This window comes from Condylura cristata, unplaced genomic scaffold (assembly GCF_000260355.1).
Source record: "Condylura cristata isolate star-nosed mole 26May11 unplaced genomic scaffold, ConCri1.0 scaffold00010, whole genome shotgun sequence".
NCBI lineage: Eukaryota > Metazoa > Chordata > Mammalia > Eulipotyphla > Talpidae > Condylura > Condylura cristata.
The window spans coordinates 57,270,875-57,294,116 of NW_004567111.1; the positions used below are offsets into that span (position 1 = coordinate 57,270,875).

The window sequence follows — 23,242 nt, forward strand, 5'->3', positions numbered from 1 at the left end:
CTTACACAAATCAGTTATTTAACTAGATCTAAACTGATCATGAACTGGATAGCATAGATCATATTAGTTTCAGTAAAATCAGATTGTACAAAAAAGCTAAAAGTAATCTCTTCTAAAACTAAGACTTTTTACAAAAGTTTTTTATCCATTCCATCAAAAGTACAGCCATTCCATCAAAAGTATAGCAGCTAGTACTTAAAATTAATGATATACCTTGTAATCTATTTTTTCTAAATGAATTTATATAAAGATAATGGGAACCTAAAACCCACATAAGACTATAATCTTTTTCAATGTTGTTGTCATCACATATTATTTTTTTAAAAAGGAGTGAAAGTTTTATTTTTTTAAAAGAGAGGTATTTAAAACTAACAAATTTTAAGTTTTCTAATAAGGGGAGGGGGCACTAAAAAAACTAAGAGTTGTAGGAGAAAGTAACACAAGCAATGTTTTATGCTTAAATATTTCTCAGAATTCAAAAAATAATACTGGCACATATGATACAAAGTCAATAATTACTACTGAATAAATGGAATAAATAAAAGTGAATTTATATAAACATTGCATAATTTTGAGGGATGAAGCTTTTGGAGAGTTATTTTCATTAATTATATATGTCAGCCAAAAGAGATTATCCAAATTCTATCAATATTATTGATCAATATAAGCAATAATGTTCTTTTCATTAGTTAAACTACTACTTCAAAGATACTATATCAGACCGAGTTAACATATATTTTTCAGGCATATAATTTATATCCAATAAATAGCTTAAGTATACTTATAAGCTATTAATCATACTCAACTATTCAATTATTAGTTCCAAAAATTAATATAGTTTTGACCTTTAAATATTTCTCCTTACAATGCAAATGATCTTTTAAAACAGTATCACTCAAATATATTCTATGACATATTAATTTGAGAGTTAGGTTTCAAAATCTTTAGAAATTCTTCACTAGTTAAAACTATTTAACAATTGGTACTCAATCATTAGTTGAATGAATTAGTAACTGTCTAAATACTTTTCACATAAGATACACGTTTGCTATCTGGTAAAGAACTTGGGCACTGTTTCTTAGGATTGCATGAAGTTTCAGAAAACAGTCCAAAGCTTCATCAAGCCGGTTGAGCTTCTTATATGTAAGGCCTTAAAAGAAGAAAAATAAAAGCACTATTACTGGTAGCAGTACCCTTAAAGTAACAGAATTAATCTATAAATATAAGAATCCACTGACAAGAAAAATATAGGAACAGAATTTAAAAAAAAAAAAAAAGATAAAGGGGGTGGTTGGGAAAGGAATTGTCTCCCAGGATTTGGTAGATATTAAAACATGCTGTAAAGTTTTCGTGTTTTTTAAAGTATGGTAGGGGAGCAGGAATAGACAAACAGACCAGCAGAATAGAATAACAGTTCAGAAATTGATGTAGTTATAGAGAGCGCTTAAAATCAATGAGGACTAAACTAGTAATAAACAGGGTCAAAGCAATTGACTATTTAAAGAAAAGAGAAGATTCCTATCTTGAATTTATTCCAATTTTGAGTAAATTCAAATTATATTTTAATGCTAAATAGAAAAAAACAAAGTTGTCAAAGTATAAAAAGAACAGAGAGGAAAGGGATTTTATGTAGTTGGAGTAGGAAAGCATTTCATAAAGTAATAAATGAATGAAGCCATACATTTATTAAAAAGCCAAATTTGACAGTATATAAAAAAAGGATTAGCAAAATAAATGATTTAAAGTTAAGTTAAAAGTCAAACAGTGGGCTAGAGAAAGTATTTAAAGCTATTAAAGAGAATAAAAGAATTTATATTTTGGCAAACAAACTCCTGCATTCTTTGCTATTCACTTCCTTCTGCCAATAATGCTCTTTTCCAGATAACTGAAGTCATACCTACTCCTTTCCATCCAATGACTTTTAACATCAGTTGGGGAGGCCCTAAAGGAGGATCTCCTGTACTCCACCTCAAACTGCTAACTCCTCAGCTTTCTCCCAAACCCACCAGGTTTTCTTTTCTCCTTCAGGTGAGAGGTTCAAAGCCTTTTCTAACAGAAAAAAAATCCAATTGGCTGATGAGAAGTTCTCAGCTAAAAGTTCATACAGGTAGTCTTATCAGGGGGCCAACCTATAAATCTCCCTAGTAGGAAATCCCACCCATTTTAGCTTCAGATTTTTAAATATGGACAGGCCAGGACCATGAGACATCTAAGGAAATAGCAACAGCGAGGAAACAAGAGAAGGCAGGGGTTGGGTAGGAGCTGGGGAGGAAAGAGGCTTAAGGAAACATGGTAGAGGATTACTTGGGGGTACTGCTGATGGGCAGGGTATGAAAATACACATTTGTAGTATAAACCAGTAACTTCCAAACACATTTGAAATTGTTCATAATTAAAAAGGAAGAAAATGAAATGCACCCCCTCCCACCCCTTCATACATCCTATTAGTTTGGCAAAAGCTGAATTACAACATTCAGTATTAGCAGGAGGGAATCAGTCTAATATACTATGATACAGAAATCAGAAGTATTTTTTGAGGGGAATTTGGTACATCTGTCTGAATTTTACATGTATATAGCTTTTTAGTCATTTAAAATAATCTATAACCTGAGAATCTTCAACTTTTTCTTAAATGAAATTTAACTCCCTTCCTAATCAGCTGGAACTCTTTAAGCAAAATAAAAGAAGGTGATAGCAAAACCAAAAAAAGGTGGTTTTGCCTGTTTCACTTACCAATATTATAAAGTGCTTCTGTACAAGAAGAATCATTTCTTAAAGCCTCTTTATAGAATTCAGCTGCCTTCTCATAATCACCATTTGCAAAAACTGTGTTCCCTTTATTAGTAAGAGCTGAAGGATTATATCTGTCAGAATTCACAGCTAAATCTGCATAGTTGCTGGCTTGTGCAAATTCATTTTCCTAGATACAAATACAAAATATATTGATATTATTTGAAATTCATCAAATATCTTGACTGTCAAAAAATTATACCTGATAAACAAACTTTCTGAGATTACAGAGAAGATAACTATTGTACCTATTATGGTCTTGATAACTACTGTACATATTAAGGTTTGTAATCATCATACTCTTTCAACTAGCCAAGTTCCTTATGGTTGACTTCTCCATAATATTATGGTTTGAGCAGGTGGTTCCATTTTAATGCCCAAATGTCACATTATTATTTATTGCAATTCTACCTTCCCCAAACCTAAAGCACTGACTAGCTATATAGACATCACTATCTTTTCTGAACCCTATCAAACTGGTTGTATAACTCAATAGGTCTTGCATTTCAGGCATCGATTGCCTTCTTGTCATCTCTACTGCCAATGCTCTATCAGGACCAAAATGTGAGTTAATAGACCTCTCTATTCATAAGCCATGTCAGTTTGTTAAGCTAGAAGCCTTCCCCCCCAATCCCTCGCTCCCCAAGTATGCTTTTATGTACAGCTCTTATTTAGAATTACCCAAAAGAGTCAGTGGCCTTCTTATATACAATCAACCAATCAAAAGAAGCAGAAATTTAAAAAAAAAATCCCCTTTACAATTGAAACAAAAAGAATCAAATACCTGAGAATAAACCTAACAAAAGAGGAAGAAAACCTCTACAAAGAAAATTATTAAGCACTGTTAAAAGAAATACAAGAAGACACAAAGAAATGGAAAGACATTCCCTGCTCATGGATCAGGTGAACTAACATTAAAATGGCCATCCTACCAAAAGTGATATACAGATTTAAAGTTATCCCAATAAAAGTCTCAATGACCTTCTTCAGAGAAATAGAACAAATACTGATGAGACTTATATGGAACTACAAAAAATCCTTGAATAGCCAAAACTCTCCTGGCTAACATGAAAGAGAACAGGGAGGCATCACACTCCCAGACTTCAAGCTATAGTACAAAGCCATAAAAATCAAAACTGCAGCCCTCCCTGGTGGCACAGTGGGTTAAAGCACAGCACTAAGAAGCTAAAGCCACTTCCCCAAGAGTTAGATCCCCGCCCGTCCTGGAGGTGATCCACATGGCGTGGCAGACCTCTCCTGACCTGCCCGTTGCTCCCCTCAGCAGTGTACTTCGTTGATCTGCCTGTTCTGCTCCCCATTCTGTTTTTGGTGAATCCTCTTACCGCCCCTTTACCTCTGGCCTGTACCCAGTTCTTTATCAATAAATAAATATTAAAAAAAAAATCAAAACTGCGTGGTACTGGAACAAGAACTGACATACAGTCCAGTGGGTTTGAATAGAAAATCTATTCATAAACCCACAGGTTTATGGGCAGCTAATCTTTGACAAAGGGGCAAAGAATATGAAATGGAACAAAGAAAGTCTGTTCAACAAATGGTGCTGGGAAAACTGGGCTGCTACATGCAAAAAAAATGAAGCTAGACCAGTATCTTGCATCATGCACAAAAAACAACTCAAAGTGGAGATGCAAGGGAGATACAAATTAAAACCACAATGAGATACAATTTCACACCAGTGAGAATGGCACATTTTAAAACAACTAGCAAAAAAAATGTTGGTGAGGATGTGGAGAAAAAGGAACTCTTCCACACTGCTGGTGAGGTGCAAACGCTATGGAAAGTTGTTTGGAGGTTTCTCAGACTGCTAAAAATTGAGCTTCCATATGACCCAGCAATCTTACTCCTAGGTATCTACCCAAAGGACACAAAAACATTTATTCAAAAGGACACCTGCACTCCCATGTTTATTGCTGCTCTATTTACAATAGGGAAGATATGGAATCAATCAAATACCTAAAAGTAGATGACTGGATCAAAAAGATGTGGTACATATACACAATGGAATATTACTCAGTGATCAAAAAAGATTAACTGATGCCCTTTTGCAGCAACACAGATGGAGCTGGAAGGGATCATGCTTAGTGAAATAAGCCAGAAAGAAAAAGAAAAATACTGGATGGTTTCACTCATAACAGGAGCATAAGGGACCGTGGTGGTGGTGGGGAGTTGGCACGTAAGGGGGGGAGAGAAGCAATTGTAATAAAGAAAAAAATTAAAAACAATGAACAACTATATACCAGAGACATTTTATGCAGGTGGAGTGGGGAATGGTATCAAAAATGGGGTGGGAAAAGTGCAGGGGACTATGGTGATGGCACATGGGTAAACTGGTGGTGGGAAGTCCATGGGGATTACAATGGAGATGGAAAAAGGCACAAAATGAAGAATGATGTAAAAATAAATTTAAAGAATTAAAATTAAAAGTTAAAAATATATATATACATAGATATATATAATTGGCCAAAAGAAAATCCTAGGATATGTGGAATTTAGACAGAAAGCAGCAGCCTTTACTTTCTGGAGGTTGTCTTCTAATCATCAGATGCAAAATGCCAAAGGGTTAGATTAACCTCACTTGCCTCAACTCCACTTCCAGCTCTTCTTCCTGATTGCCACCCCTGCTGACCACAATGATCCAGATCCACAGTGACTGTGGTCCCACAGAGGAGGCCACTATATAGAGAGGTAATTGCTTCTGATAGACCTCTCCATGAAGTCCCCTTTTGAATGGTAGCTAGACATGCTCATTCAGTTGGCGATTCCTTCCCAAATTCTCTAACTCCCCATCTGTACCTATACCTACATAGCTCCTTCACCACTGGATAAATTCTAATTCTTATATCCCTTCTCCATTGTATGAGATATGCCACATCTTGTTTACCCGTTCAAAGATGATGGACACTTAGGTTGTCCCCATATACTTTTGATTATGAATACTGCTATGAATATTCATGTGTAAGTATTTGGGCGGACTCTAAATTTTGAAAAGTATCGAAAAGTAGAGTGCCACTATTTTAGAGCTAAAACATGTAACACTGTCTTTTGGATCAGGCAGTGGGCAGAATTTAGAAGAGCAGTGGGGAGTTGCTGATGGTGACAGCAGAAATGGTAAATGATTAGTGGAGGCTGTTGTCAGAGGATAGACAAAGGGTAAGTTATATTTTATGGTAATGAAACAAGTAGGAAAACTGATATCTATACTGATTTAGAAGACAGAATGTGTATTTAATGAATGTATATGTGGACTAAGGAGGTTTTAGGCAGGACACTGAAAGTGCCAACTAACTTACTTTAACTTGCTATAAGGTACAGGAAGAGAAAAAAGAGTTAAAAATAAAACTATTATTTAGAAGAACAAGGATTTGTCATGTTAGAAGAATAACACAGTTTCTTATTTCCAGTTTCTCTTGATGGCAAAAGATTATTAAATGATTGCAGGGTAGATATAAAATCAGGGTTTGGAAACATTTCAGAATGGTTTAAGGTAGTGCCTGGTAGACCTTTTCTCTCATGTAGCATAAAGGACTGCTAAGGATCTTTGGGACTTGTTCCATAGTGGCCTCATACACCTAAGTGGATAGGGACCTGTCTTGAAATTAAATATGGATGTGAGTTATGAAGGAAACTGCAACAAGAGTTATAGAAAATCTTCTAAGTTTTTAAGGGAGTTTAAGTGCTGGATTAAAAGGAAAGACAGTTAAATGTCAGTTCAAAAAAGAAGATTGAGGCCTGCAATTTTTCTGAGCAGAAAGCATAGCAGTAAGTTTAATAACCTGAAAACAGACAATTTCTTCTGTAAAAGGAAAGTCTCAGAAAGCAGAACCAAGAGTCATAGAGACTAACGGGCTGAGGTATCACTCATAAGGAACAGAGCTGGGCCTCAATTAAGGCCCACTTAGGAGGCAATGACCATAGAAAGTAATGTGTTTAGACAGATTTCAGAACTGCTAAGGACCAGTGATGGCTAGGTGTCCCCTTATATGGGAGTGTCTATTACATGTATTATATATATATATATATTTTAAAGATTTATTTATTCATACAGAACTGGGGTACTGGCCAGAGATGCAGAGGGTGAGAGGATTCACCAGAGACAGAGTGGGGAACAGAACAGGCAGACAGATGAAGTACACTGCTGAGGGGAGCAGCGGGTGGGTCAAGAGAGGTCTGCGGGCCCCATGTGGATCACCTCTGGGGCAGGCGGGGATCGAACTCATGCGCAAGTGGCTTAAGCTTCTTAGTGCTGTGCTTTAACCCACTGTGCCACCAGGGAGGGCCACATGTATTATATTTTTATCTCACTACAGGATATTAAATGGATGGGGGCTATGATGAGTCTTTTTTTGTTCCCCAAAACATCTCTGGATCAAGATTAACTTATGCCTGAGAAAGCCACATCTCTTTCCAGACCTTATGCAAAGGATATTCTCTGCGCCTGAAGCTATGATTGGATGAGGTTCTTGGGAGGGATAAGTATATTTCAAATATTGAAAAAAAAGTAAGTAACTGGGACTTGTGTGCAGATAATGTAGCTTGTTAGAATCATGGCTCAGGGATCACACCTTTCAGCATTCATGCCCTTGTATGTTTTTGTCTCATTACCCCAGTTAGTTAATATCAAATACAGTGCACATAATAATGTAATGCATTTGTGAACTGGGATGTGCTTTCAAGAATTCTGTCCCATGTATGAAGTCTGAGCTCTCCTGCTGAAGAAGCATTGTAAAGGAGTACTGAAAACCACGCCAACAGCTCAGTTAAATGTCAGACATGAGGAGAACATCTGGACCATGTGTATCAGTCAAGTCTCAGATGATGGCAGTTACATGAATGACCCAAGCCAGACCAGCAGAACATCCCAGTAAACCCAGTCCCTCCAGATAAAATGGGAGCAAACATATATAACAACTTATTACAGAGCAACAGAAAACTGGTACAAATGTACACTATGTAACAATGTACCTTCAGCTGTATACCCTATTCAACAACATACCAAACATTACTTTTCTTCAAAACAACAATTCTCAAAACAAGGTACAACAAATTACTGACCAGTGGCTCTGCTTGGTTGACTAAATCTAATCAGTCTCTTTATTCTTTAAATAGTTTCTTGGTTTCCTCTATAGCCATCAAATTTAATACAGATTTGATCAATAATTTAACTTTTCACAAAATTCACAAATTATTTTCTGAATTCAAAATGTAAAAAGCTATAGTGGAGACTAATCTTACTCCTCCTCCCACATCCCTCCCACCATTCCTTCAGAATTGAACTGCTAGGAATATACCAGGTCACAAGTTTCAGTTGTCAGTTCCCTCTGCAAATTATCCTGAGTTGAAGATAAAGAGACACTACCCAAATTCATAACCTATTTCTTGTGAGCAGGCTATTATAGCCAAATGACTGGTTAATGAAGAAGTACAAAAGGCCATGACCTCCTCACCCCTCAAGCCCCCATCTAGCTAAGGGGTCAGTACAGTGTCAATTTGTTAGGGATACTGCAAGGGGTACCCAAGCACCTGCTAGGAAGGAATCCAACTGAAATCCAGCAAGTCCCAACAGGTGCTTAGCAAATGAGCCCTTAAAAGTTGAAAACTATTATGGGTTGTATCTATTGTCTTGTCACAACCTTTACTCAATTAGCATGTAATTTAAGTTTGTGGTTTCCTGCAGGGATCACATTGTCATCAGGAATCACCAAGATAAATTCCAATGGACTGTATAAGGGCAGAAGAAGGGAAGAGACCAGATTCTTAGAACCAAGGAGATTTTGGGGTGGGGGTAGGAGGAAGGTATACCTAATTAAAGAGACTCCACCCAACCTGGGAGGAAGAAATCATAGAAGTCCAGCTGCTCTAGATCCTCAGGCAGATCTTGTGTTCTGAGGCAGAACTCTCATGTTCTGAGAGACTACCTAGCCAAATATCGTGCACTTTAACTTTTAATAAATTCTGTGGCTTGCAACATCATTACTATGTAAACTTTTTTTCTTGCAGGACACCAAAGACACTCAATTTGTTCTGTCCCCCAACAGAGTTGGGTAAGGCCTGATGGTGACTGCATCACAGCCTGATTTCTCTCTCTACCCATTATGCTCCCTAGCCCTCTCCTTGAGGTAATTTTAGCAGCTTAGTGCTTCTTTTACTTCAGAGATCATACTACCTTCTTTCTTTTCCATCTTTTTGATGCTGTTCTTATTCTTGCCACCAAAGTTAATTCTCAGTTCTGTGCTATGTTTTTAAACTTGGAAAGATTATCCATTATCTTAATTTCAAGTTGCTACAACAAAATACTATAGACTGCTATTCATTTCTCGCAATTCTGGCAGTTGGGAAGTTCAAGGTCAAAGTCCCAAAATCCCATAGTGTGTGGTAAGAAGCTGCTTTCTGGTTTTCAGAGAACCTCCTTGCTATGTTCACACATGGTGGGGTGGGGGAAAGTGTGTGTGGAGTTGGGGAGCAAGAAAGATGAAAAGCCGCCTTTAAACTTCTCACTTCAATCACATTGATTAGGACTATAACACATGAAAAGGAACACAAACATTTAAGTCAATAACGTCTATTATAAAGGTTTTAACTTCTAGATAGACTACCATCAAATTTTATATCAAACCCTGTTACAGGACACCGTGTCTGTGAGGCCTCACCCATGTGCTTAAGATTCAACTGCAGACACACACAAAAGGTTTAATAATGATTTTATCTACAAGGCAAAAAGGAAATGAGTAACTCAGTGAAAGAGAGAAAGAGTTAAGTCCATTAATGCATCCTACCAGTTCTGCTGACCTAGAACCCCAATAGAACGCTGAAAGCTTAAGAGCCAAGAGATAAGATGCCAGCCGTGAGACCAACAGTCCCAAAACCAAACATGACCAGTTTTATATCCAAGCCAAAATGGCTGTTTTAACTCTGCCCTTGGGTCCTAGCAGTCTCCCTTTGGTGATGCTAGGATTTGTAGTTTTTATCAAACATAGCTGCTTAGCATCCACTTCGGGTCCTAGCAGTCCTTCCTTTGGTGATGCTGGGATTTGGTGCCTGAAATGGGGTGAAGTCCACAAAACCTGTATCTGCAGTTTGTTCAGGACATTCTTTCTGCTAACAACCCTGATTTTCCATCTAAAACCAGCTCCACATGCCTCCTAGACATTTCTATTTGAATGAATGTATAATCATCACTACATAATTTTTAAAAATACACAAATTCAGCAACTTTCCCCTAATCCATGCCTTCCTCTGGAACTGAACCTGGCACCACTTTCCTCCCAATAGGTCTAAAACATGAGTTATTCTTAACCACTATTTCTGATCTCTTTTCCATCTTAACACATACAAGGGAAATAACACATTTCCATAGTAATAAGGGAATATACTATATATTCATATATAGTGAATATATTACATCATTGTAGTAATACAGAATATGCTATATTTCATAACAATATATAGGCATGGCACATATCAGAAATTCTAAGAAAGAGCAGAAATACAGTTTAACTACACTTGATTCACTCCATACAGTAATCCTTTCCTCCTACCATTCTTACATGTTTCTTTCATTAGTTTCCCCACACATGCCCCTTTCTTTATTACGTGTATTATGATCTTTAATATCAAAATTCTCTATGTAATCTTCCTGGAGACCCTAAATCAAAATATTATTTGCTGGCCCTCCATGGTGGTGCAGCAGGTTAAAGCACAGCACTAAGAAGTTAGCCACTTCAGCTTGAGTTCGATCCCTGCCTGCCCACAAGCTTTGTCAATCTGCCTATTCTGCTCCCCACCCTGTCTCTAGTGAATCCTCTCACTGCCCCTGCACCTCTGGCCTGTACTCCAGTTCTGTATGCATAAATAAATAAATCTTTAAAAAAAAAACTATTTGCTTCTTCTTTACTTTCTGAAACATTACGTATAGTTTTCTACTATTAAAGAAAATTATTTATATAGGCATACAAGAACTGGGGTACAGGCCAGAGGTGCAGGGGGTGAGAAGACACATCAGAGAGTAGGGAGCAGAACAGGCAGACTGACTGAAATACACTGCTGAGGGAAGCAGTGGGTGTGCCAGGAATGTCTACCACACCATGTGGGACACCTCCCAGGCCAGGGATCGAACTCATGCTGTAGTGGCTGCAGATAGCTTCATAGTGCTATGCTTTAACCTACTACACCACTAAGGAGAGCCTTGTTTTCTACTTTTACCCAATATTGGCGAGGGCTATGATACCACATTGTATGACAAGGTCCTGACATGGGGGAGAAAATCCTGAAAAGCCAGGATATCCCACAGGAGGTTCCTGCTGGATTATCATTTGCTTATGGCCGTTTCCAAGAAGTATGGTTTGTTTTTGGCCGTTCCCAAAAAGTACAGCAATTGTCCAAATATACATTCAATATAAAATCAGTAATTGTTTGATTGGGTTGATTGGTTCAATAACAATAGCACTATACACAGAACGGCGCAGTATGTTGTAAAATAATTAATATCCCCTGCTTGAGGGGCTGGCACAAATCTAGATTCCATGATAATGAGAGACATATCATGGTTCAAGAATTCTGGGAACCAAAAGCTGTAATAATTTCCTGCCTAGTCCCCAATAAAAGATCTAAAGTTTTAAGTAACATGCTTTTGTTTTAAGTAATAAAATTATAAATAATAATAAGTTTTCCTACTCTTTCCTCTAACTTTCACCCCAACCTTTTTTCACATAGAAAGGTTTTTTTAGATAAGATTAATAGGATAATAATTAGTGACCATAAAGAGAGAAATTTCCCCCTAATTCTTATGTTAGATATAGAGACTAGGTTGACAGAATAATTGCAGAAATAGTGATTAATAGAAGCTCCTTTTATAGATCAAAAAAGGGGTTTTTCCTTAGGGGCAGGGAAATGTCAGTGCACTCGGCATTGGTGTTTTTCTGACTCCTAGTTCCTTAACATTAGATCCTGCACCTTTAAGATGCATGTTCATTGAGATATTAACAAAATGACTGCTTAGTTGTAATAGCTAACTCATCACTGTAGAAACATTTTGTATATTGTTAACTGATCACCATAGGAATATTTTGTTTGATAACTGATCACTACAGAAATATTTTGTTTGATGACTGATCACCACAGGAATATTTTATTAATGACTGGTCACTACAGGAACATCTTGTGTATCAACTGAACTTTTAATTAATGAATGATGAATATCACAGTCTCAATAAGAGATCAAAAAGAGTCCCAAGCTACCTTTAAGAAAAATGTGATGATTGTTAAGCTTTCTGCTTTATGCACACTCTGATGTAATCCCACCACTTGCTTGTAATATATAAATAAAGACCTGCTGGGTCAATAGGCAGAAGATGCAAACACCTAAGTAGGTGTTTGCGTCTCATTTATCTACCTCATCTTTTCTCTTTCTTTCTCTCTCTCTCTCTCTCTTTTTTCTACGCCAACAGTGTCCTTTCCTGTGGGAGACCCTCACTACTTCAGCTGAAGTTGGTCTTCACCACAATACTCCTTTCCTCCTAGTCTGTCCTGCTTGGTTTTAAATTCACAAACTCCCTTTTAGTGAACCTTAGATCTTTTGTATTTCTCATGACTGATTTCTGTAGATGTCCAATAGATGCTTAGGATGGAGATGATATTCTATAATCTTTCATAAGTCATTTAATCAACTCTTTATTAGTAAAGAGTTGATAACAATCTCTAGCTCATTTCCCAGACCTACACTCTGTAATTCTATGATCTCTCCCAGTCTCCCCCTTCTGCGACGGTCCTCTCAGGTACTCAACCTGGACCAAAAGTGTCATGATAATGGCCTCCACACATCTCATTCCAATGATATCCTGCACCAGTATTCTTAGATACACTCCTTAGCTTGAAATTTAGCAATATAAAAATACCATGGACACAAACAATTCTTACTTTAAACAAACTTACCAAATAATAAAGGAATGAGAGGTTGGTTGCAGCAGCACTTTTCACTCTACTGTCTTTTTTTTCAAACATTTTTAAGGTCTCTACAGCCTAGAATTAAATATGAAAGTTATTATTGTAATATGACAGCATTCAAGCTTAACATCAGGGAAAAGATCAGTGATCTGATGATTAAGACCACAGAAGGGCACAAGAAGGATAGATTAATATATTCAAAGAAACATGACAAGATGAGAATTTGACTTGAGAATTTATAAGACAATAAAATTAAAATAAAAATACCACAACTGATATTAAGAGCACAATAGAGGGCTTAACAGCATATTAGATAATGCTGAAGAGAATTGAGATTTTTATGACACAGATTTAAGTTTTATCCTGCAAACAGGGTACAGGGTGATGGCTTCACAACTTTTACCTCAGATTTCTAACACAAATGATTTTAACTAAAAGCCATGATTTTGATCTTTACAAAATAATTCTAGGACTTCACCTTCTGGATATCAGGGACTTGCCTATGGAAGACCATTCTCTCATGGAGAACAGCTTTTTTTTTTATTTTACAAAAGTTTATTTTTACATCATTTTGTACATTTTTTTTCCATCTCAATTGTAATCCCCGCGGGTTTCCCATCACCAAGTCACCCGTGCACTTCCCTCCCCACCTCCCTGTTTTCAATCCCATTCCCCACTTCACCCCCACAAAATGTCTCTGGTATATGGTTGTTCACTATTTTTGTTATTTTCTCGCCTGGTCCATTATACTCCTGCTATGAGTGAAACTATCCGGTATTTTTCTTTCTCTTTCTGGCTTATCTCACTAAGCATGATCTTTTCCAGCTCCATCCAAGTTGCTGCAAAAGACATGTTTCTCTTTTTTGGTTGCTGAGTAATATTCCACTGTAGATATGTACCACATCTTTCTAATCCAGTCATCTACTTTTGGGCATTTGGGCTGCTTCCATGTTTTTCCAATTGTAAATAAAGCAGCAATAAACATGGGGGTGCAGGTATCTTTTTCAATCAGTGTTTTTGTGTCTTTTGGGTAGATACCTAGGAGTGGGATTGCTGGGTGGTAGGGAAGCTCCATGTTTAGCAGTTTGAAGAACCTCCAAACAGTTTTTCATGGAGAACAGCTTTTAAAAGTTAGATTTAAAAAAATTTGAATGCACAGGAGAGCAATCAGGCAATCCAAACATAATTATATTTTCAAGTAATGAGAAATTAAATTATTTCTAGATACCTGACAAATCTGACATAACCTATACCATCTGGAATGGTGTGACTTCTTGCAAAAAATAAGTAGATGAAAAAATAAATGCTTACTTAACTTAGAAATGACATAGAAATAATGAGGGAAAAAAAGTAAAGCAAAAAAAAAAAAAGTGAAGCAAGACAACAGATTTCCTATCTTTCCTTCCTTTAAAATACATTTAGTGACTAACAAGTGCTTGGTAACTTAATGGTCCCTGTTCCTGGAGTTATGTCCAAGCATCCTACTTTACCTTTTACTGTGGACATCAGCTCTGATCATCAAAAATATATAATCAAGTCAGAGATGTGCAAGCGTTTGACCTAAGTGAAATATACCTCAAAAGAAGTAGCATAAAGCATATAGACTTGTTATTATTATTAGTTTTTTTTACAATGTTTGCACTCTTTTCCCAGGGGTAGTCTCCCATAGACTTTCTACCACCAATTCACCTGTGCACCATCACTATAGTCCCTTGTGCTTCCTGAACTTACTTTGATCCGTAGCTACCCTCTCCCTCTGCTGCAAAATGTCTCTGATTTATACTTGGCTATTATTTTTCTTTTCTTGTGTTATTTCCCCCGCCTCGATTCCTTATATGGGTTCCCATAGTCCTCCTGTAAGTGAAACCATCTAATTTTTTTCTTTTTCCTTTTAGATTACTTCAGTGAGAATCCCTTCTAGCTCCATTCATGTTGCTGTGTATGGCATTATTTTATCTTTTTGATTGCCGAGTAGTACTCCACTGTGTATATATACCACTTTGTCTTGATCCAGTCATCTGTTCTGGGACATTTGGGTTGTTTCCAAATCTTATCTATTGTAAATAGTGCTGCAAAAAAACATACAGGTGCAGATATCCTTTTGAATTAATATTTTTGTGTCCTGCAGGTAAAATCCTAGGAGTAGAATTTCTGGGTGATATGGTAGCTCCAGATTTAATTGTCTGAGGATCCTCCATACAGCTTTCCATAGCAGTTGGACCAGTCTGCACCCCAACCAGTAATGTAGGAGAGCTCCTTTTCCCCCACAACCTGATTTAATGTGCCATTCTTGCTGCGGTAAGGTGGTATCTCATCGTGGCTTTGATTTGTACTTCCCTGATTATAAAGGATATTGAACACTTTTTCATATGCCTGTTGGCCATCTGCATTTCTGTTTTGGAGAAATGTCTTCTAAATTCTGCTGCCCGGTTTTTGACTGGTTTGTTTACTTTGTTTTTGCTGAACAGTGTGAGTTCTTTGTAGATCTTTGTCCCTTATCAGTATGGGGTGCAAAAATTTTTTCCCAATCAAGAGTGTTTGTTTGGGTTAATGTCTCTTTTGCTGTACAGCTTTTTAGTTTGATGTAATTCCAGCTGCTTATTTTTTCCTTCACTTACTTTGCTTTGGGGGGTGCATCCATAAAGACGTTACTGAGGTGTATGTCATGTAGTGTTATACCTATATGTCTTCTATATACTTTATGGTTTCAGACCTTATTTCAGTTCTTTTATCCATTTGAGTTGATATTTTTGTTCATGGTGTGAGGTAGTAGTCTCCTTTAATTCTTTTCCATTTGGTGGGCCAGCATCATTTATTGAGCAAACTGTCCTTGTTCCATTACAAATTCTTTGCTCCTTTGTCAAAGATTAGTTGTCCATAAACTTCTTGTAGTATACTTTGAAGTGGGTGTTTATGTCTCTTTTCACTTTTTTTTTTTTTAGTCTATTTCTGATATAAACATAGCTGCTTCTGGCTTCTTTTTGTCCATTTGCTTGTAGGATTGTTTTCCAAGTTTTTACTTTCAGTCTATGTTTACATTTTGTAGTTAAATGTGTTTCCTGGAGAGAGCAGAAGGTTGGATTTTTAAAAAATATATATTTTATTTATTCATGCATATAAGAACTGGGGTACAGGCCAGAGGTGTGGGGGTGGGGAAGAGTGAGAAGATTTATCAAGACAGAGTTGGGGGACAGAACTGAACTGAAGTACACTGCTGAGGAGAACAGCAGGTGAGACAGGACAGGTCTGCTGTGCCATGTGGGTCACCTTCCTGACAGAGACAGTACGTATCCTGCAGTAACTGCAGACAGCCTCACAGTGCTGCACTTTAACCTGCTGCAGCACCAGGGAGGGCCCTGGATTTTTTTTTTTTTAAGATTTATTTATTTATTCATACAGAACTGGGGTTCATGCCAGAGATGCAGGGGCAGTGAGAGAATTCACCAGAGACAGAGCAGGAAGCAAGAACAGGCAGACTGACAAAGTACACTGCTGAGGAGAGCAGTGGGCAGGTCAGGAGAGGTCTCCCGTGCTATGTGAATCACCTCCAGTGTAGGTGGGGATCAAACTCACGTTGAAGTGGCTTTCACTTCTTATGTTGTGCTTTATCCCACTGCGCCATCAGGGAGGGCCCTGGAATTTGTTTTTTTATTGATGAGTTTAGTTTATTTACCTTTAAGGTTAAAATTATGTTGGTGTCTGTCTTTAACATTTTGTTTGTCTTTTTGTGATTTTATTCCTTGCCTTATTTTGTTCTCTTTATTCATTCCTCTGTTGGTTTTGGCTTTAGGGCTTCCTTTAGTATATTTTGGAGTGGGTGTTTAGTAGTAATGAATTTTTGGAGTTTGTTTGCGAAGGTCCTTATTATTTTTCATAGAGGAAGGAGATCCTTGCAGGGTATAGTACTCTTGGTTGGCATTTACTGTCCTGGAGTTTGTTGATATGTCACTCCATTCTCTTCTAAATGTCACCCTGGTTTTCTTTTATAGGTTTTCATTATTTTTTCCTAGGCTTGGACTCGTGAAGCTTTACTATTATGTTTCTTGAAGTGGTTTTCCTTCATTGTAATTCAGTGTTCTCATTTCTTGTATGTCTATTTTCATATCCATCTTCATGCTTGGTTCTCTTCAACTATCTCCTTGAATAGTTTCTCAGTGTCTTTGTCTCTCTCCTTGGCTTCTGGAATTCCTATAACTCTTATATTTCCTTTCTCATTGTGTCATGCAGTTCTCAAAACATTTCTTCATTCTTTTGCTTTTGCACTTCTCTTTCCTTTTCTTTTTATTTCTGTTCTTTGTGTTTACTGATCAGTTCTTCCATTCTGTTTTCTGTTGCTTTCCCCAGAATTTTCCAGTCCCTCTGTTAATCTTTTAATCTACTGTGTTTCTTTCCATCTTCAGGAAGTCAATTTCATTCTTCAGTTTTCTCAAATGCTTCTTTTCCTTTTCATCATCTATATATTTTTTAATCATGATGATTTCAAATTCTCTATCTGGCAGGCAAAGAAGTCCTTCCATGTCATCACTGTTGAGTTCTGGTGGCTGATTTTCCTTTTGTGGTGTTTCCTTCCCCTGAAGGCTTGCTTGGATATTTGTGTTTTTCCTTCCCCTGTTGTTTTCTAATCTGTTCTATTTTTGGGGCATTGTGCTGCTGATGCTGGCACAGTACCACCAGGTGTATATTGCCCAAAAAGATTATTAGGAATCCAAACAATACATAAAAAGCAATACAATACAAAGCTAACACTTAGAAGAATTAACAAAGCTATTTTATAGCTTAAAAAATCCATTTAAATAATACCTAACTGAATAAAGACATATTTTAAGTTTCTAGCTATAAACTGTTTTAAAAAGGCCACATATTGGTGATGGCACAGAGATGATTTGGTGATGGGAAGTCCACAGAGATTACAACTGAGATGGAAAAAGGTATAAAATGATGTAAAAATAAACTATTATATTATTTTAAAAAAGGCCATATAGTTATTATAATAAGAGAAGCCTTCTCAGGTCCTTTAAGCTTTCAAATAGGCTATTTTCATAAATGTTCTTTATATGTTCAATGAATGCATATCTGACCTTTGTTTTTAAAATACTATAAATCAATCTATCAACTAAACTGCTAAAGTCCATTTAATAGAAGCAAATGGCAAAATAATAATAGTAAATACTGTTAATTTGGGTTGGATTTTCTTTTGCCAAAGCAATTAGGAAAATATATATCTCCATTTGGTTTTCTTTCCTGGTTGATATAATCTACTGAGGTTGTCCAAAGACTGTCATTTAAGCCTCTTCTAGTTTTTAATGGAGTTCTTCCTCTATTACAAAGATGTTGTCAAGGTACAAAGCACCACATGCCCCTCCTGGACTCTTCTAGGCTGGTAAATCATCAGCCAGCATTTGACAGTTTTGATATCAGAAAAAAGGTCAAAAAGAAGTTTAGTAATAACACGTAACTTCCTATATATATGGGAGAGGCCTAGCACAACTGAGTACCTCGCCCACCTGATTTGAGATGTCATTTTAAAGACCTTAGCTAAAGCAAAGGAAGTTGGGGGAAGAAAAGGGAAATTCAATTAGAGTGTTTTCTGGGGAAGAGTCAACAAATAAGGTATGTAGATTGAGCTATATTCTCTACTGAAAAAAGATGAAGTGAGGTCTTCTAGGCTGGTCCTTACACACAGAAGTTTACATATAAATATCAAAAACAACTTCCACTCAGCCTTCAGAGGCCCTCCCACAAAATAAATCTCTTGCCAAAAAGACATTTTGTGTGGCAGATTTTGCTCGCCCACAGTGACTACAAAACACCAAAAAATCATTCCTTGAGATTTCAGGATCTTTTATTTAAACAGCATTTAGAGTTAATTATAGAATTACATAAGGAAGCTTAAGTGTCTCTTTTACCTTGAATTGCAAATATAGTCTTCATCAAATGATCATTATGAGTTGATGTTAAAATAACCCTTTTTTCACCTAATAGTGGCTCTTTTCCAACTAAAATTGTATTATACCCACCTCCTCATAAATAGTGTACACAAAATAAAAGATAAAGTAAAAATCAGCCATGTCTAAAACAGAAATTGCATTTTTAAAACATTAACTGATTAAAATCTTAAAAATACAAATGGAACAAAAGATACTTTGAATGAAAATAAGTAGGAAAGCTGCAAACAACGTGATTAGGATACATTTTCATTTTTAAAAGATTAATTTTTCCTTAATGGATACAGTTTTAAAATGCAAACTATTGTAATAAATTGTTAAATTTTCCCAAAAAGACCATTTAAAAATAATGAAGAGAAAAATAGCAGATATGATTTTCTCTATTTTGTCACCAATATAGTACTCTCATATACACAAAATTATTTTTGTATGTGTGTTGATGATTTCAGCAACATAAGTAAGACCATTTTGTCTTGCTTCCACGTACAGTAATGTACTGCATTACAATGGCATTAAAATGTTATCAGTGGCATTTTAATGATCCAGGGTATGATGACCAAATATAACAGATTCAAAAATACTTCAAAAAGTCTTTGTAGTGCTGTACAAATGCAAAAAAAATTATTATACATGCTAAATTTCCATTCCCAAAGAAGTCAATCCCTGGTACTCCATTTTATTAATCATATGATTATGAACACTGTAGTTGCTTTATTCTCCACTCACATTCTTCAAGTAGATGCCATTATCCTCTCTTTCCTAGAAATGGGTTAGTCATTTCTATTGTCTCTCAGACAATAGAAGTGTCTTTAAATAGGAGGAAAAACTGATCATATAGGTTTGGGATAAGAAATAAAAGAAAGATGGTTCTTGCTCTCTAACTTAAGAGGAGCTGAGTTATAGGCACATGTGACACTGACCAATGGCTTTATAAACTTGGATATCGGTTTCATTTTGTTTATTTCCTTTTTTATCCCTCTCACCTCCTCTTTTTAAAAGCTGTTTGTTCTTCTGCTCTTGTCATAACTATGTCTCATCTGAGCTAAGACTATTAAAAGAGGAGCACCTGTTTCAGTCCCACGAATGGAGCAAGGTAGTGTAGTGCCAGTAACTGATTGTGATAATTCTAAAATTGTGTTCAGTCCAATGACTAAACCAGATACAGACAACAGATAACAGTGGTTATCTGTTGCCAGTGAGGGATTGTGGTAGTTCTAATTCTAGAACTGTTTAGTCCAATGTAACAACAGCAATGATTAACCAGGAATGAGTAAACCAGATATATACAACAGATAACCACTAAGTTGCACCAGTGAAAACAACAGTTTTAGATTTTTGGTCTTCCTTTTTCCACATAAATAAACACACGACTCTGAAAAACCTTAGTTTTAAAGAACAGTTCAAAACCTGTTAAGGGTAAAATGGGTCTGTGCTTTACAATATGGCTCAGTAAGTTGGTATTTATGTTTTAAGGAACAAGGACAGACAAAAATTAAAGTAATACTTATATTAATGGAAATTATGTTAAGACAGAAAAAAAGTCACTCAACTTTAGAATAATTTTATACATAGAGGACATTTTTCTAGAAAAGAGTTTCCGAATATAATTGCTTTAACTGATTAAAATATGAAATTCTATTTTTTTTAAACTTACTTGATTAAAGTCCTTTTGTCTCAAGTATGTAATTGCTTTGTTTATTTCCAGATCATTAGCTAGTTCTACATACTGGGAAGCTTTCACAACTTCAACACACCTATAAGAGAAAACATAATACAAGTTACTTCATTGTAGTTTCTTAAATGTGACATTTAAAAAACAAACAAACAAAATTAAGTGCCCCTTTTGTTATATAAGGTTAAAATACTTGATTTATTACAATACAGGTAAGTTTCTGTTCTTCATTTCTAAATTAATTTTCTTATCCAATTTTTCATCAGTCTGCAGTCACTTCTAATCATTATTAGAACTTATAGGACCTACAGAATGTATTTAATCTTTTTGTCCAAAACAGACTATCACAGATCTTTCCCCCAAAGAAAACATAGTATTTACTATTAGTTACATGTCAAGTACACTACAAATTTCTTTATAAACATTTTTTTAAAAAATATTTATTTATTTTTGCATACAGAGCTGGGATACAGGCCAGAGATATATGGGCAGTGAGAGGATTCACCAGAGACAGGGTGGGGAGCAGAACAGGCTACACTGCTGAGGGGAGCAGCAGGTGTGTCAGAAGAGGTCTGGGATGAAACTCACTAGGGAATCTCTGGTCCTCTCGGATTCTATTCAAAGTCAACAAACCTGGGCTCTCAAGGAGTAAGCCCCTCCCAAAGAGAAGCTGTCAATATCAGGGCACCAGCATGGGGCAGCAGTCCTCTGCCCACTGTGACTATGCTTCTTTCCACCCACTCTCTCCCTCTGCAGGGCAGAAGCCTCCTGCCTGCCTGTGACCGGTACAATGCTGGGACTTCTCTGCACTGCCCTCTGTCAGTGGAGGCTGCTGTCCTAAGGCCATGGCCATCTACATGCAGCCATGCAGATCTCTCTCTCTGCAAGCCTGTCCCTTACAGGGCTGCTCTTCCTGCCTACTTGCACCTATGCAAGTGTCTTTTCCTCTCCTGCCTCTTTCTAGTAAACTTACTCTTTAAATATAACTGTGCCGCCAAAAGGGGAGCTCTGGTGAAACCTTTCCCAGAGTGAACCCAAGGACCCCAAACTGAAAAATGACATAATTACCAAAAACCTACTGTATAAAACACCAATGATTTTCTAATTAAGACCTGAAAGCAATTTTCTAGATCATGACTCTGATTTTAAGAAATAGAAAAAGTATGAAAGGACACTGTATATAACAAAACCAAGTTTATTTTAGAAAACAATGCAAACTATATTTCTTTTTTTATTTTTTAAATATTTATTTATTTATGCATATACAAACTGGGGTATAGGGCAGAGATGCGGGGATGGTGGTTTCCACCAGAGACACAGTGGGGAGCAGAACAGACAGAGTGACTGAAATACACTGCTGAGGGAAGCAGCAGAGGTCTGCCACATGATGTGGGTCCCTTCCCTGATCAGAGATGAAACTTGTGCTGCAGTGGCTGTGGATAGTTTCATAGTGCTTTGCTTTAACCTATTGTGCCACCACAGAGTAGCCTCGCAAAATGTATTTCTTACTGAGGTATAGTTCTAAATGTTTCAAAATCATTGGCCTAGAAAAATTTAAAAATAGTAAAGTAGAAGATCTCTTCAAACAGAAAGCTTGTCTGAAATCTTTATATAAAATAGCCCGTCAGCCTGAAGTTTAGAGAGAAGACTTGAAGCCCTGCTTTGAATGACCCTCTGTCTCCAGTCCCATGCCAGTAAAGCATGTTTCTAATGTTTCAAAATGTCAAGTACGTCTCACTCCAGCAGGAAGCAGGTACAGAAAATGGACCTCCTCCCTCCCTTCAACTCCCCAAAAGATTTTGGGCCGGATATAGTGAGGGGAGGAATGATGGAGGAAAAGAATAGAATACCTGAAGGAGACATCACAAGGTGAAAATCTGACTCATGCAAGGAGGTGGGGGCAGAAGGAACTAACATGATCATTAACCCAGTCATAGAAATCAAGACCCTTAGTGTTTTATCACAAGGCATGAGGCTCAAGCAGGTATCAGACTCCTATATCAGACTGCTGTAGGGAATGTCGAAACACAGAGCTGAGGGTAAAATTACAAAGATGGGGCCCAGTGTGAAATCTCCAGTCCCTTTAGGATTCCACACATCAGCAGCAAACAGGCCACTCCACAAAGCAGTGAGCCCCTCCCAAAGAGAAAAGGACTCTATCAAGGCAGTCTCTGCACTGGCTCAGAGCAGCAGTCCTCTGCCCACCTGTGACTATCAGGTGCTTCTTTCTACCCATTCTCTCCCTCTGCAGGGCAGCAGCCTCCTGCCTGCACATGACATGTACCATGCCAGGGATTCTCTGCATTAATCTCCCTCAACAGAGGCAGCTCTCCTAAGTCTGCTCACCTGCAACCATGCAGGCCTTTCTCAGCAAGCCTGTCCGTTTCAGAGCAGCTCTTCCTGCCTGCTTGTACCTAAAGCAAGTTTCCTTTACTCTTCTGTCCTTTCCCCTCATAAACCTACTTTTTAAATATAACTGAATCTCTGTCTCATAGAGAAACTTGCCGGGGAACTCACCACATGCCGCTGGAAGGGGAGCTCTGGTAAAATCTTTCCCAGAGGGAAACCAAGGACCCCTGCACCAACTGCAAAAACATCTCCAAGACAATAATTTAGAAGTAATCAATCCGATAATACATTCAACAAATATTTATCACATTTATACTGTTACAAGGATGAGTAAGATAGGGTCCATGCCCTCATGATGGAAGCAGATCAGTAAGTTAAATTCTGTATGAGAATAATTATAAAAGAATACAATAACATAGGGGTGGGGAATTGAACCTGACTAAGGAAAGTTATTAGATATAGATATTTAGTTATTAGGTATTAGATATAGCAGCTCAGTTTGAAGAACAAGTATGAAAAAAGTTGG

General features: G+C 37.0%; 1 protein-coding gene across 1 annotated transcript in view; it reads right to left on the reverse strand.

Annotated features, from left to right (window-relative positions):
• IFT88 (intraflagellar transport 88) overlaps positions 1-23,242 on the reverse strand; it is a 140,995-nt gene that overhangs the window by 58,550 nt on the left and 59,203 nt on the right. The window contains exons 14-17 of the mRNA XM_004680357.2: positions 20,350-20,449; positions 12,739-12,825; positions 2,734-2,920; positions 1,042-1,150 (exon numbers count right to left, since the gene is read on the reverse strand). Of these exons, the coding sequence (XP_004680414.1) occupies positions 1,042-1,150; positions 2,734-2,920; positions 12,739-12,825; positions 20,350-20,449 (483 nt within the window). The remainder of the gene's footprint in view (positions 1-1,041; positions 1,151-2,733; positions 2,921-12,738; positions 12,826-20,349; positions 20,450-23,242) is intronic.